At 42.6% G+C, this 16,397-nt stretch overlaps 1 protein-coding gene across 1 annotated transcript in view; it reads left to right on the forward strand.

Moving 5' to 3' along the window:
• CACUL1 (CDK2 associated cullin domain 1) overlaps positions 1–16,397 on the forward strand; it is a 74,466-nt gene that overhangs the window by 24,123 nt on the left and 33,946 nt on the right. Inside the window, exon 4 of the mRNA XM_034777115.1 lies at positions 3,722–3,817. Within this exon, the coding sequence (XP_034633006.1) occupies positions 3,722–3,817 (96 nt within the window). The remainder of the gene's footprint in view (positions 1–3,721; positions 3,818–16,397) is intronic.

Below are 16,397 nucleotides of genomic sequence, written 5' to 3' on the forward strand. Positions count from 1 at the left end.
GAAATCTGTCAGTTATCTGAACATAATGCTTGAGCATTTGATATCTCTGGACAGGCTTTTTAGTTTTGCTGGTTTCTAGTTTTATTAAAACCTATCATCTGTCTGTAGTGGGTTCATCACAGAGATGCTTTTACTTGACACAGTTCCTTCTAGACTAGAGAATATTCGCCCCACGTACATATTCTTTTGAACACTGCATTAAGGGACCAGTCCATCTTCCATTGAAGTCAATAGAAAGACTTAATGATTTCAGAGGGGTTGAAAAGAGCCCTAAAAAAGCAAGAGGAAATGGTGTTTATAAACTTAGAATCTTTAGCTTTCCTAATATCCAATATTACTCCTGGTTATCAATTTGAGATTGATGAAGTGGGTTCTAGCCCACAAAAGCTTATGCCCCCAAAAATTTGTTAGTCTCTAAGGTGCCACAAGGACTCCTCGTTGTTTTTGCTGGTACAGACTAACACGGCTACCACTCTGAAATTTTAGATTTATACCTTTTACTGTAGGTGGCAGTAGAATGCAAATAAAAGTTTACTTTAGTCGCAATGTAGCTTAGACTTTACAGAGGGCTAAATTTTAATTTTGACACAAGCAGCAGTTCTGTCTAGAATGAATACTGCCATACTAATTGCAAACTAAAAAAAAGGCCAATTAACTTTTCTTCTTAACGTTAATGGATCACAGCCGCTTCTACACCCCCATTAAAGTTACAAAACATACAACGTATTGCTTCTGTATTCATTGCCTCCCGCCTCCTCTGTTTCAAATTGATTGCCAGGCCCCCACTTCATACATTCTTTGCTGGAGAAATTACAGTGTAAAGGGGTGGATGTAAAATGAATCTACAAGGCTGAATAACAGTTCGTTAGGTGGCACTGAAAAGTTAACAGAAACAGAATAGGAAATTATTGCTTAGTTTGAAAGAGTGTTCTTGGCTATCAATAGTAGGGTGGACTGGTGAGCAGCCCAAACCGCAAACAGAAGCCAATGTATATTTAATTAAAATATGGAATGTATGTGCCACTTGTCGTCATAGATCATAAACTTTATAAGGCAGGGACTGTTGTCCTGTTTGTGGAAAGTGCCTACATTTTGGGTGCTACTAGAATTCAAATAATGTTTCTTAATATTGATATATTGGGAGGAGAGAGTTGAGCAGGGGATGGCTTCCCGGCTTCTTATACTGCCATAGGGGTTCTCACCTCTCCGATCACCATTTATTGGAGTGAGTGGGTCTGTTGAATGGCCCTTCTCTTTCGGGTCCTCTCTGCATCTTTGGGCAAGGATTTCTTTGTCTCATCCCCCCCTTTCCTCCAGCTAATAGGCAGAGAAGGTGACTCAGTAAAAATGGAGTATGCTTATTGAACCCTTTTCCTAAGAGTCAGATTGCATGTGTGTGGTGAGTGGGCTGAGCAGAATTTCAGAAATGAGGCAGCTGAAAAATGGTTAATTTGGCATTCTTTAGGCATTATTAGAGATTTCGTTCTGGTCTGTCTAGGCAGAGGGCTTGTGGGGTTCCTTTGGCCTGGCAGCCATGGGTTCAGTTTTCTGCTGGACTTCGTCCCAAAAAGCTGAAAGAACTAAATATAATCTCATAATTTTTAGTGGATATTTTGTTGGAAAAAATGTAATCTTTAATGGACGTGGCCATGGGGAAAAAAATCAAGACATCTATTTCTGTTGTAGAGGCTTGACAGATTAATTTTCCCAGTGTGAAAAACAGCAAAAATTATTAATTGCACTTGTGGATGTGCCTAATTAGACTGTGACAGCGAGAGAAGTGATCATTCCTGGTATTGCACTTACATAAGTTGCTCTAGTTGGGGAATTATCTGTTACGCTTTCCTTTTTCAACCTAGTAGTCAAAATTTTATTAAATATGAACATCTCACTTTGAAATCACTAACTTGCAGTTACGTTGGTCACTTACTTTTCATCATGATTCTCTGCAACAGAGAACCACCCCTACTTCTTATCAAAATGGGTTTATTTAGTAATTTTTTGGTAACGTTTTATCACGTTGCTCTAATGGCTTGCACCAGGTTTTAAAACTGCATGGAAATAGACGTGTGGTGTTCTAGCAGTTAACTATTTCCTTGTGGTAAGTGTGCAAACATCTTTAGCCATGACACGTCTGTCAAGCAACTAGCTGTCAAACTTGGAAACACTCTATGTATCCATCTTAATTTGAATTTCCATTTAGTATCTCATTTTAATGAAGAGCCATATAAATAAGAAGCTAAATTCTTAAAACTACCAAATGTATTGTTAGTGTTTGTGTGGAGTCGGACAGGGGAAGGCATGTTCCCTGTTCAAGTTCCATAGCAAATGTGGCTGGCCTTGGAGAGTAGCAAACCCCTTGAGAGTGGTGCTGTTGCTTCTGGCCTAGAAACTTCATAAGGCATTATGTATCACACCACCTCCAACTGAACGTCTGATCATACTTCCCTCACACGGAAAAACTCAGCAAAACCCAGAGAGACAGTTTCTTGAGGAACAAATGCCTCCTGGAACTCCTACTTGGGCAATGTGGCTCCACACTACCTTATATGCCGAGCAGTAGCTTAATGTCACCATAATGTCTAAGAGCTAGATCAGGGGCGGGCAAACTTTTTGGCCTGAGTGCCACATTGGGTTTCCAACGTTGTATGGAGGGTCAGTTAGGGGAGGCTGTGTCTCCCTAAACAGCCAGGCGTGGCCCAATCCCCGCCTCCTATCCAACTCCCCCACTTCTCGCCCCTTGACTGCTCCCCCAGGACTCCTGCCCCATCCAACTCCCCTGTTCCCTGACAGCCCCTGCCCCGGGAGTCTTACCCCATCAACCCCCCCACACATTCCCTGTCCCCTGACCCCACCGCCGGACCCCCCACCTCTGACTACCCCCTGCCGCCCCATCCAACCCCCCTCTCATTCCTGACTGCCCCCCCGGCACCCTTGCCCCATACAACCCCCCTGTTCCCCGCCCTCTGACTGCCCCAACTCCTCTCCACCCCCCCAGCCCCTGACCACCACCCCGAATTCCCCTGTCCTCTATCCACACCCCCCCCCCCCCGCTCCTTGCCCCCTTACCGCACAACACAGAGCACCAGTGGCCGGCGGCATTACAGCCGCACTGCTCAGAGCACAGGGTCAGGCCGCAGCTGCCCAGAGTGTTGTGCTGGCAGCGTGGCGCGCTGAGGCTGCAGGGGTGGGGGGGGGAGGGGAGGGGCCGGGGGCTAGCCTCCCGGGCCAGGAGCTCAGGGGCCGGGCAGGAGGGGCCCGCGGGCCGTAGTTTGCCCACCTCTGAGCTAGATCCCAAAAATGGATCTATGCAGGCACACTTCAGTGCCCATACAGATTCATTGTCAGGATCTAGCCCTGACCTTTCAAAAGAATGTTTGGATGCTTAGTTAAATGTACATACTTGGTTGTGCTAAATAATGGTTTATATTACAGGCATGCTGGAGGTATAACTGGACATATTTGTCAGAGTAATGACACATTTCTGGGGGGGAAACTGGATGTTGTAGGCTAAGTTTTTGCTGGGTGTCTTGGTGGAGGTCGTTCTAATTCTAATTGGAAATAGGAATTCTGGATTAATATGTGACTTGCCCCTCTTGGACTAAGTGTTGCATTCTTTTTAGCCTTGGGAGTTTTGAGTTGAAAGTGTAGTCCATGGTGTCCTACATTTGTGTCTTCCTTTGTGTTAAAATTACTCCTTCCCTTTTACCGTTTCTTGCAGGCCAGCCCTCCAGATCTGTATATTGAAAGATTTAACATAGCTCTTGGACAATATATGGGAGCATTGCAGAGCATTGTGCCTCTTTTCATATATATGGTAAGTTTAGAACATTCTTTTTGAATAGACTATGTCCATGCACATTGAGATGTTAACTGAAAGTGGTAAGAGCTAAGTGCAACTTCAATGACTTATTTTCATACAGAATTTAGTATTCATTGTTGCTTTTGCTGCTGGTATCACACTTATGATCAAATCTAGAAAGATAAGAAAAGCAATGCAATTAAATTGAGAGTTGTTTGCTATTTTTCTGCCTTGCCAGAGTCTTCATAGCAGAAAGACTGATTTTTTTTTTTTTTTTTTGTACTGACAGCAAAAAATCAACTCTTGTGTAATTTTTTAAATGTATTGCGAGTTTGGCCAGCTCATAGGCTTGTTGTATGTTGGCCTGGTAGGTTGGGTGCATTATGGAGAAGATGATTTCTCTCTTTAGGTTGCACGAATTCTCTAGGCCTACAGTGGCTTCTTGTAGTTATGTAAGCGGGGGGGAACCACACAAACGGTCTCTTGGAAGTATAGATAGCCATATTGATAATGGAATTCAGCGCATCAGTTGCACCAAACAAATTTGTTTACAAACCTTACAGTTTGCAAGTATTTTTGCAGAAGTTCTAAACTCATTGAACTGTAACTATTGGTCTTCTAGATTTTCTAAATTCCTTCCTGTGGAGTTTATAAGCTCTTTGATACCTATGCAGAAGCTTATAATAATTCTGTGGGAACCTGTTAGAGCTCCAAGATTTATATTTTTGTAATGAATAACTAAAAACAAAAATAGCATGTGATCTCATCAAAAATAGTTTATGCATTGGACTTCACTCAAGAATATGAATAGAAGGAATATTTCATATGTAGATCAAGAAAAAACTTAGATAAAATTTTTAAAAATGTCTTATACTTTTAATCTCAAGCTCTGTTTAAAAAAATTCCCTTTCCTAGATGCAAAAAAAAATTTTGTTATAAGAAGGGGGAGTGCATGTGCGCATGTGTTTAATTCATTTGCCACAATTTTTAGCTAAGGGGTCTCTCTTGTATCTTTATTATAATCCTGCAAATTATAAAAGGAGATGGGGATTCTTTAGTCCCCTCCACATGGACCAGTGAGTAGTGGAGCCAGGGAGCATGATGAGGAGGTGAGGATTCTCCAGCCCTCTCCTTGGGAGCTAGCACTGTCTAGTTTGCCCAGCTTAATCTCTTGTACCAACCCCATTGTGCCCCTCCCCCACAAAAAAAAAACCCTAATCCCCTCCCCAACAGATCCCCAGAGATCTACTTGCTGGTGAAGGAATGAGTCAGTTCAGTCCCTTGAGATGGGATATGAAGGCAGAGATAGCTATACCTCTTGATTTACCCATCTTTGTTGCGATGAGTTGGCTCTCCTCAGGAGCGTGCCGTGCTCGCTTTCTGCGTGCTAAGTGAGAAACAGTTGCATTATCTGTATGCTTTGAGCTGTCCTTTGTTCATGATTTAGAGCCCATATCTAAAATAATATGTTCTTAATATTCAAGTACATGCTTTTATCACCAGGAGGTAGGTTTATTGTGTAAAATCCTGGTAAAAGCTGTCTTTAGCAGATAGCATTGCAGTAATTGTATTCTCTTATTCAGTATAATAACTTTTTTATTTAATCACAGGTTCTGATTGCTGCATAGGTTTCCCCATCCCATCTTTTGTCTTTTTATATAGCAGTCATAACAGTGTTATTTCAGCTGGTGTTCATTTCTTCTTGATGTGAAGGGAAACTTTTTAAATTCTGTTAGTTTTTTGATAGAGAGTTTTTGAGAGTACAGTTAACAGTATCTGAAAATGGTGAAAACAAATAAACTAATTATAAATCAAACTGTCAGACTTACTGATTAGACACTATACATGAGGGCTATGTAAGTAGTAAACAGGCAGATGGTAACAGAATCTGCTTTTAACTCTGTTTTAAAATGAAAAATATAGATTCTTCTTCGAGTAGTGTCCTTATGAGTGCTCCACTGTAGGCGTGCTTGCATCCCTGCGCTGCTAATCTGAGAACTTAAATAGCAGTGTCCATTGTGCCCGCACATACATTGTCTCTCCTCGTGCTGTGCCATGAGGCTAGCCAGCATGCGTGGCCTAACCCTCCTCAGTTCCTTCTCAACCGCCCCTGGCCAGAGATGGAGCCATTAGTAGTCCTTTAAGACTATCATCTTAATTCACATACCTATAGTTACTAGTTGTTTTTCTATTTTTATTTTATCCTTTAAAAAGAAAAAAATTTAAAGAAGACTTTTTTTTTTCTTCCGGCCTTTTCTCCCCCATTGGGGACCCTTTCCCCCAACGGGGTATGCCCAGTTCGCTGGGCTTCAAGAATTGCCTCACTTGTAAAGAGGTGATTCCAATCGCAGATAAGCATTCTCAGTGCTTTCACTGCCTCAGGGAAGGCCATATGCAACAAAAGCGTTGCCTTTGCCAACAACTCTGGCCAAGATCCTGCAAAGACAAAGAACTCTGCCAGAAGATTATCTTCATGGAGGCAGCTCTCCGACCCCAGTTTCCTGGTAGATGTGAGTCTTTCCCACAGTCTTCCACATCTAAGGGCTGTGGACCCCTCTCACAGATCATCTAAGAGGAGAGCAGGAAGCCCCCATAGTGAGCGCCGAGATAGCTGCAAGTGATCACCACCTCACTCAGTATCTTTGGCATTGAGGTCATCTCAGTCTGGCACCCATGGCTCATGGAAACCGACAGCAACTGGTACTGCTGACAGGCCCACGGACCCAATGGGCATGGGCGCCGTGTCATCGGCATCAAAAGACAGGAGTAAGCACTGTTCTAAAAAGACGCTCCCAGTATGCGAGCCTGAATAGGTACCGCCAATGATGGCTTGCCAGGCACCCAAGCGACGGGTGCGGAAAATATCTCTGTCCCCCCGGCATCACTACCATCATTGGCATCATCGCTACTAGCGGAATTCTGCCATTCTAGATACTTCCACATCACATGCACCAGAGTCTCCTCCTCTCAGTACCGAGACCTCTTCATTGAGCCTCTACCAAGCATGGGAAGTATCCCCACTCCCATGCGATGCCCCTCTGCTCTCTAGTGAGGGTTCAAACAGTGAGCCTGAGGAGGTAGTGTTGCAGTACTCCTCCCAAGCTCCATATGGTGCTCACTACCAAGAGAGCCCAACGATATACCCATAGAGGGTCCCAACACCACCATCCTCGTATGGCTATGCATGGGTGCCACCACCGGGTTCTATGCCACCACCACCCCAATGGCCATACTGGCTGGCGCTCTCTAGATTCCATTGGAGGAAGTCAAGAATACCCACTATCAACTCCTTGATACTCTATTCTTCTGCCTCCTCAAAGATCACCTTCCTGATTCAGGCCATTTTAGACCTGGCAAGGGACTGTGTGGCACACCCTGGCATTAGTGGCCCAACCTGCAAGCGAGCGGACAAAAAATACTATGTCCCTGCCAAGGAAGCTGAATTCCTATTCTCCCACCTGCCACCCAACTCCATCACGCCATCAACTCCCATGCACGACAACACCAGTCAAGAACTTCTCCCTATGACAAGGATTGGAAGTGCCTTGATCTGTTCGGTAGAAAAGCGTACACCTCAGCCACTCTACAATTTCGTATTGCCAACTACCAGGCCCTCATGGCAAAATACGATTACATAAATTACTCCAAACAGAATGACTTTATTGAAAAGATGCCAGAAGCACATTGTGACTCATTCAAGGCCATTATCCAGGAGGGCCAATTAGTGACAAAGATGTCACTTGCCCACATGCTCAGGGTTTAGCTGATCGCCATATTTGGGGTCGGGAAGGAATTTTCTCCAGGGCAAATTGGCAGAGGGCACAGATCACTTGCTGGAGGATTCTCTGCACTTTGAAGTCTTTAGACCATGATTTGAGGACTTCAGTAGCTCAGACATAGGTTAGGGGTTTATTACAGGAGTGGGTGGGTCAGATTCTGTGGCCTGCGTTGTGCAGGAGGTCAGACTAGACAATCATAATGGTTCCTTCTGACCTTAAAGTCTATCACTGCAATCTGCCCTCAATGCAGCCAACACGGCAGCTAGATCAGTCTACATGGCTCTGGTGATGCGACGAGTGTCATGGCTCCATTTATCGGGCTTTCCAAAAGAAGTACAGTCCACAAGCAAGGACCTTTCCTTTGAGGGTATGGAGCTCTTTTCCAAGAATATCCTAGATGATCCGGGAGGGATAGCTCAGTGGTTTGAGCATTGGCCTGCTAAATCCAGGGCTGTGAGTTCAATCCTTGAGGGGGCCATTTAGGGATCTGGGGCAAAAATCTGTCTGTGGATTGGTCCTGCTTTGAGCAGGGGGCTGGACTAGATGACCTCCTGAGGTCCCTTCCAACCCTGATACTCTATGATTATTTTTTAGCCCTAAAACAGTCCGGACTATCTCAGCTCTCTGAGGGTCCACCTAGTCTAGTGGCTATTACAGCCTTTCACCTACTTTTAGAGGGATACTCAGTGCTGTCACACCCAACTACAAAAAGGTTCCTCAAGGGTATAATAAACCTCTTCCCTCAGGACTTCCTATCCCCACATGGAACCTGAACCTTGCACTGAAAGGACTGACTAGGCCCCCCTTCAAACCGATGGCCACCTGTTCACTAATGTACCTATCAGTGACAACGGCCTTCCTGGTAGCGATTACCTTAGCCAGGAAAATAGGGGAGAGTGCAATTCTGATGACACATCCTCCCTACACAGTATTTTTTCCGGACAAGGTTACGCTCAGGTTGCACCCAAGATTCAAAGCTAAGGTAACCTGTCAGTTTCACATGAATCAGTTGATTCACCTCCTAATCTTCTACCTCAAACTTCACCAAGACAACAGGGAGGCTATGTTGCATGCCCTGGATGTCAGGCCTAATACCTGGACAGGACAAATGCCTTCTGGAAGCCCCCTGGCTTTTCCTCTCCATGGAGGAAAGATTCAAGGGCTCAGCAATTTCAGCCCAAACACTTTCGAAGTGGGTCTCAAACTGTATCAGACATTGCTACCAAGTTTGCAGTATGACACCTCCAAATGCCATTCATACATACGCCACAAGGTCGATCTCCTCATCCGTCACCTTCCTCAAGAATGTCCCTATTTTAGAGATCTGTAGAGTGGTGACGTGAGCATCAGTCCAGACTTTCACAGAACAACTGTGTGATCCTTAGTACTCTGCCTCCAATGCCATCTTCGGCTCCACGGGACTGTTATCTGTAACTGACCCAACTCTGAAGTCCTGGCCCTCTAGAAGGGATACTGCTCAGGAGTTGCCTGCAGTGGACCATTCATAGGGACACTACTCGAAGAAGACGAAGAAGTTACCTGGTGCTATAACCCTAGTTCTTCAACATGTGTCCCCCTTTAGATGCTCCACAATCCACCCTTCTCCCTCTACTTCAGAATTCTTGTCTTCTCTCTGCAGTAGAGAAGGAACTGAGGTGGGTTAGCCTGCGTGCACTGGTTAGCCTCATGGCGCAGCATGAGGAGAGACAGTGCATGTGTGGGCCCAGCAGACACTGCTACTGAAGTTCTCCAATCAGCAGTGCAGAGATGCAAGCACACCTACAGTGGAGTACCCAGAGGGAGAGACACATTGAAGAATCTTCGTTACTGCATAAATAGGGCCCTGCCAAATTCACTATCCATTTTGGTCAATTTCACAGTCATAGGATTTAAAAAATTTCAGCTATCTAAATCTGAAATTTCACGGTATTGTAATTGTAGGGATCCTGGCCCAAAAAAGGAGCTTGGGGGGGAGGGTGGGTCACAGTTGTTGTGGGGTACTCCTATCCTTACTTCTGTGCTGCTGCTGGCGGCAGCAGTGCTGGCTTCAGAGCTGGGCAGCTGGAGAGTGGTGGCTGCTGGCTGGGATCCCAGTTCTGAAGACAGAGCCGCCACCAGCAGCAGCACAGAAGTAAGGGTGGTAATACCGCAACCCCCCCTAAAATATCCTTGCGACCCCCTCCTGCAACTCCCTTTTGGCTCAGGAGCCTCAATTTGAGAAATGCAGGTCTCCCTCGTGAAATCTATAAAGTTATGGGTAAAAGCACACAAAAGACCAGATTTCACGGTCCGTGATGCTTTTTCATGGCCGTGAATTTGGTAGGGCCCCATGCATAAAATGACATAGCTTCACTTCCTAGTTATGATTTTCTTCAAATATTTGCATCATGGGCCCTGATTCTGCAATCTGATCTGCAAGGGAATGTTCTAGCACCAGGCAGAACTCCAGTGACGTCAGTGGGACTCTGCATGGACGGAAGGGTCCACTTGCATGGATCAGATTGTAGGACTGGGGCCACACCCAGTGGCCAGTGTTTAAAAGAAGGTACTTGTAACTTAAAACAGGAACAAACTAACGCTTAGAAAGCTTCATATGCATAGTATGAACCTTAAGTTACTGTTTAGCTTTTACTTTCCTGCTTTGGATTTTCCCTATCCTGCATCATTTTGGGTATAAGGCTTCCTTGTTCGACGACGGTCATATATCTTGCCATTCCTGAGCTGGTCCATATTCAAATTTTGTTTTGTAGATTTTTTTTTCTTAGATCTTGATATGTATTCCCTTCTCCCCCACCCTGAGAAAAGAAAACATGTATGTATCAGCACCCTCTTTTAAAATAAAGCAGTCTGATTCAGATGCAGGTAACAAACACTTGTACTTAACTGTATGCTCTTATAGTCTTTAAATAGATGTAGCGAAACAGTTGGAAAATCTATTGTTCCAGAACTAACTGTTCAGCTAAGTGGTTAGTGCATTGAAAAAATGAATTAGGATCATGAATTGCCTTTTCTGTATTGTCAAGTTGCATTCAAGTAGTGTATTTTGAAAGTATAACAGTATTCATATAAAAAAAAAAAACCCTCCAAGAAGTCAAACAACCTTTTTTCCTGAGAAATCTGTGGTACATCTTGAACATGTTTTTGTTCCTGAGCTCCTTGGCGTGTCTCAGCCTCCCCTCTCCATTGTTTCCTCAGTACTGCCAAACAGTGTATTTTGCCGTGGTTTGAATGTGTGTACCCATTGAAGTCAATAGCAAAACTCCTATTGACTCCAGTGGTACAGGATCAGGTCCAATGACATGTATGGGAGGATTGAAAAGGTAGGAAGTATGTATGCTTGATCAGCTCAGTGTATTGACCAGTATATGCTGTAAGGCTCATCTTTCTGAGGTGGTGGTGGTGGATTTCTGGAGAAGGGATTGTTGCAAGACAAGGAATTCTCATTTCTTTCTTTTGCTAAAAGCTGTCATTTATGGTTTTAAAGTTGCTGCTGGTTTACTCTTTGTTTAGGTGTGCTTTTAGGCTGGGCTTTTCTAAGGGTCTTAAAGGAGCTAAGCACTTAACTTCCACTGAAATTCAGTGGACTTAGAATCCTCTGAAATCCCAGCCTTTTTGCACAACTAAGCAAAGATCTAGCCAGCAGCAACCTACATTTGAATTCTTTTGGCTCCTTTGAAAATCCCAGCCTTAAGTAATTATCCAGGGCACCTAGAACTTAGGTGCATCTTTTTTTTTAATAAATCCAAATAAAAATATGATTCGCTTTCTGGATGCTTACTAAGTGTTTACTCCACAACATGCTGTGGGACATAAACTGTGGAATTCAAGTTAAACAAACAAAACATTTCCTATAATTGCCTTAAATTTATCATTTTGGAATATTCACCTATTTTTGTCTAGAATTTGATTATTTCTTTCTTACATGGATTTGTCCAAATTATGTCATGGCTGAGTCCCACTAGTTGAAACCCCGTTACATCTCATGTCATGAAGTGAGTCTAAATAAATGTATGGGCCCTTCTGGTTTTGACTGCTGAATTTCATCACCACTGCAATTCTTCTCAAATGTTAGCATTCTTATTTTGGCACCTTCACATACCTTGATGCTCACTGGATGGAGAATATATTGCATGGATGGTAGTGAAAGTGCTTTTCTTTCACATTTCCTGGTTCACCCTAGTAACACTAACTCAGGTTCACATTTGACATTTTAGTTGCAGTTATCTTTTACAAAAAATCTGCTGGTCTCTCCACTAAAGAGGGTTGGGGGGAGAATATTCTCCTCCTTGCCCTTTCTGCACTGAAATATTTATCACTTACAGGATAGCTACATTTGTGAGAAACAGCAAGTGGATATAGCATGTAAACAGCATTTCCGAGTAAACAAATAGGTCATTTATATTCTGTAATATTGCCTGTATGACAGTGTACATACAGTAATGTTTTCTGTCACAGCATTATAGAAATTATAAGCCCTGTTAAACCATCTAATCTTTTCCTCTTGTTGTTCAGCAGTATTCCCTACACCCCCACTATATTCTCTGTTGCTTTTCCAGTTATAAAACTTGTGGGATTTCCACCACTTCCCAAAGAGTGAGCGAGCATGTTGTCTGTCTAATTTGTTTAATCTTGGCAGAGACAGATTTATTAGAATTCTTTGACTATCTCTCCCCCACTGTCCCAGTCAAATCTGTTGTTTTGTCAGGTAGGTGTCTCACCCCAAAATAGTCTCAAAAATAGTTACTGTTGTGCTGGTTTCTGGCTGTCAGACATCAGCTGCCTGAGTTGGCATGGCAGGGAGGCTCTGTAGAAATAAATCACTTTATCTGGCTCTAGTCAACTGGTGAAAAAGACGGTAAATCTGACATTGCAAATACCATTAATGTAGTACTCTGGGTCTAGTTAGTTAGTGTTTACAGTGGCCTAGCTAGCTGATGGCTCCTACACTGGAAAAGCACTATATGCTGCATCATTGGCTACATGCGACTATTTAACGGGGAATTTCAGGGAACAAGGAAATAAGGTCTGACAAAGGGCACACTTGTTAGAATGTGAATGCACCAATCTCTTTTACAGTTCAGCAAGGGGTACATTTGAATCTGATTTATGCATAATTTCTGCACTGTAATGCCATGACTATTATTAATTCCACCAGTTTGCACTATTAATTAATGTATTTAGGAATGTTGTATGGGATGGTCCAAATCATCTCTCTGAAGTTGTCAATTTGAGCCATGAATGTGATTAGATAAATACTTTGACAGTACTAAACCACCTTGTACTGTAACAGACATTACTGGAACTGTTTAATAACACTGCATCATTTTTCAAAACTAATTGTGAAACCTGCTAAAATTATAAAAATAATGGGATCAGATTAAAGTTATAATACCTTTTTTATGAAGTATAAAAAAAGTGTGTTCTCTTATCATTGCTAATCTAATTAAAAAGAATGAAAATGCCAATAGCTATAGAGAAATTCTGAGTGTTTTTACTTAGGAAAACCGTAGAACGTAATTTATAGTCCAAATCAAAGGCAGTGTCTTCATGCAGTAAGAGGACCAGAAAAATGCCACCATGGCTGAACAGCAGCTTAAAAGAGGCATTTAGAGGCAAAAAGGCATCCTTTAAAAATTGGAAGTCAGATTCTACTGAGGCAAATAGAAAGGAGCATAATCTCTGGCAAGTCAAGTGTAAAAGTATAAGAAGGCAAGCCAAGAAAGAATTTTGAAGAATAATTAGCTAAGGACACCAAAACCAAGAGCACACAGTTTTTTAAATACATCAGAAGCCGGAGGCCTACCAAAGAGTCAGTAGGGTGATTGGATGATAGACGTGCTAAAGGAGCATTCAAGGAAGAGAAGGCCATTGTGGAGAAGCTAAATTAATTCTTTGCATAGGTCTTCACTGCAGAGGATGTGAGGAAGATTCACACACCCAACCATTTTTAGGTAACAAATTTGAGGAACAGTCACAGATTGAGGTGTCAGTAGAGAAGATTTTGGAACAAATTGATAAATTAAACAGTAGTCAATCACTAGTAACCAGGTAGTGTTCACCCAGGAGTTCTGAAGGAACTCAAATATGAATTGCAGAATTGCTAACTGTGGTGTGTAGCATATTGCTTAAATCAGCTTCTGCACCAGATGACTGGATGGTTGATAATGTATTGTCAATTTTTAAAAAAGCTCAAGAGGAGATCCTAGCAATTACAGGCCAATAAGCCTAACTTCAGTATCAGGCAAATTGGTTGAAACTATAGTTAAGAACAGAATTATCAGACATGTAGATCAGTGGTTTTCAAACTTTTTTCAGTTGTGAACCCCTAAAAAATTTCAAATGGAGGTGCGGACCCCTTTGGAAATTGAACCTGTGGTCCACGGACTCCTACCATAGGTATCTTGGGGTATGTCTATACTTACCTCCGGGTTCGGTGGTAAGCAATCGATCTTCTGGGATCAATTTATCGCGTCCTGTCTAGACGCGATAAATCGATCCCGGAAGTGCTCGCCGTCGACACCGGTGCTCCTGCTACGTTGTTCACGTAGCTGAAGTTGCTTATCTTAGTTCGAACTGGGGGGTTAGTGTGGACCAGCCCTTGGACTGAAAACTGACTGAACAGAATTCAGCTATAAATGTTGCATGTGCTCGGCATAGCATTTGATATGACATGTGAAAGGGCACTAAACTTTGGACTTCTATGGTAACACCTGCAGGTCAAAACCCATAAGTGTTGTTGTGGGTATTCACATACTTTTGATCAGAAAAACAGAATGCCTTTTCTGGGACCTGAAACTTAATTTTCATAGTCACCTTTTGCAGACCTTTTAGACATTAGTCTGCGGACCCCAAGTTGAAAACCACTGACATAGATGAACACAATATGTTGGGGAAGAATCAACATGGCTTTTGTAAAGGGAAATCTTGCCTCACCAATATGTTAGTATTCTCTGAGGGAGTCTATAAGCACGTGGACAAGGCTGATCCAGTAAATATAGTGTACTTGGCCTTTCAGAAAGCCTGTGACAAATTCCCTTACCAAAGACTCTTCAGCAAACTAAGTAGTCATGGGAAAAGAAGGAAGGTCTTCTGATAGATGAGTAACTTCCTAAAAGATAGGAAACACACTGGGACCTGTGGTGTTCAACATAGTCATAAATGATCTGGAAATGGAGGTGAACAGTGAGGTGGCAAAGTTTGCCAACGATACAGAATTACTCAGATAGTTAAGTCCAAAGCTGACTGAAGAATTACAAAGGGATCTCACTAAATTTGGTGAATGGATGACAAAATGGCAGATGAAATTCAATGTTGATAATTGCAAAGTAACGCACGTTGGAAAACATAATCCCAACTACACATACAAAAGGAAGGGATCTAAATTAGATGTTATCATTCAGTAAAGAGATCTTGGAGTCATCATGGATAGTTCTCTGAAAACATCTGCTCAATATGCAGCAGCAGTCAAAAAAGCTACCATTTTTAGAAACCATTTGGAAGGGGATAGATAAGACCGAAAATATCATAATGCCAATATATAAATCCATGACATGGCCACACCTTAAACTGCAAGCAGTTCTGGTTGCTCCATCTCAAAAAAGATACTAGAATTTGGAAAAGGTGCCGGGAAGGGCAACAAAAATGATTAGGGGGATGGAATTGCTACCCGCCTCCCCTCCCCCCCCACTTTTCCTCCTCTCTGCCCCCCACTTTTTACCTGCTCTATATAAACAAAACCATATGACTCATCTGTTGATGCACAACTTGAGTGCATCTTTACTTGCTTCTTTCCTCCAATTTTTTTTTTAAATCTTTCAAGGTAAAAATTATTCCTCTATATCTAATGGAAAAAGGGAAGAGAGAGGCTTCTCCTCTTCATCTTGCAGTGAGTCAAGGGCAGCAGGGCCTCTTTCCTCATGGTGTTCCCAGCTACTGCTGCTGGAGAAGGAGGGCAAGACACCTCACCCCTTCCCCCACTTCCCGCCCCACCTCTCCTAATTCCCTGACTCTGGATTCTGTGTAAATACAGCTCTTATCCCATCCCTTTCTGTCTCTTGATCTGTGGCTAGGCCTTCATTAGGAGGAGAGGTGTGTTCTTATCACGTTGCCTAACTCATGGTAAAATCCTAATGAAGTAAAAGCACGTTGTAATTTTCATGTGTGTTAACAGCTCAAAACACTAGATCCCAGGTGTTGATCTTGACCTGTAAACTGCCTTGTCACTAGGATTTTACCTTTTGCTAGTTACATATTAATACCCTTTTTTCACAATTTTTGTGGGCGGTAGCCATGACACAGGGGATACGGTCAGTGTTGAAGGGGAAAGCTACTAAATTCAAAAATATTGCTCCCAATTCAAACCTCTCTCCTCCCCCTTACATCAGTGACTAGACTTGTTTCACCTTGTGTTAATTCATTGCCATGTAACTGCAGGTACTTACTACATTTGTAAAGGCTGGTGTGAATGTTCCCTTGCATTTGTTCCAGGTTATAAATGTTTGTTGCCTTTATCAAAATCAATTGGATTTAGGCATTTTTGCAAACTTTACCAGCATTGTTTGAGCAAGGAACCAAGGTGTTTTAAAACACATAATTATGTGGTAAATTAAATCAAAACGAACACTTTAATGTTTCAATTTTTTTCCTAAATTCATTTCAAATTTAGGACTGCTGTTAATATAAATTACTATACAAAATTGGTGTTTCTGAAATGTGATAGTGCAAAAGAAATCTGTTTCTGGTCTATCTAATGTATTGCAGATTATGATTAGAGAATGGCAAGTGTATTCTGCTGTAGTATTTCACATTTCCTTTCC

This window comes from Trachemys scripta, chromosome 7, assembly GCF_013100865.1.
Source record: "Trachemys scripta elegans isolate TJP31775 chromosome 7, CAS_Tse_1.0, whole genome shotgun sequence".
NCBI lineage: Eukaryota > Metazoa > Chordata > Testudines > Emydidae > Trachemys > Trachemys scripta.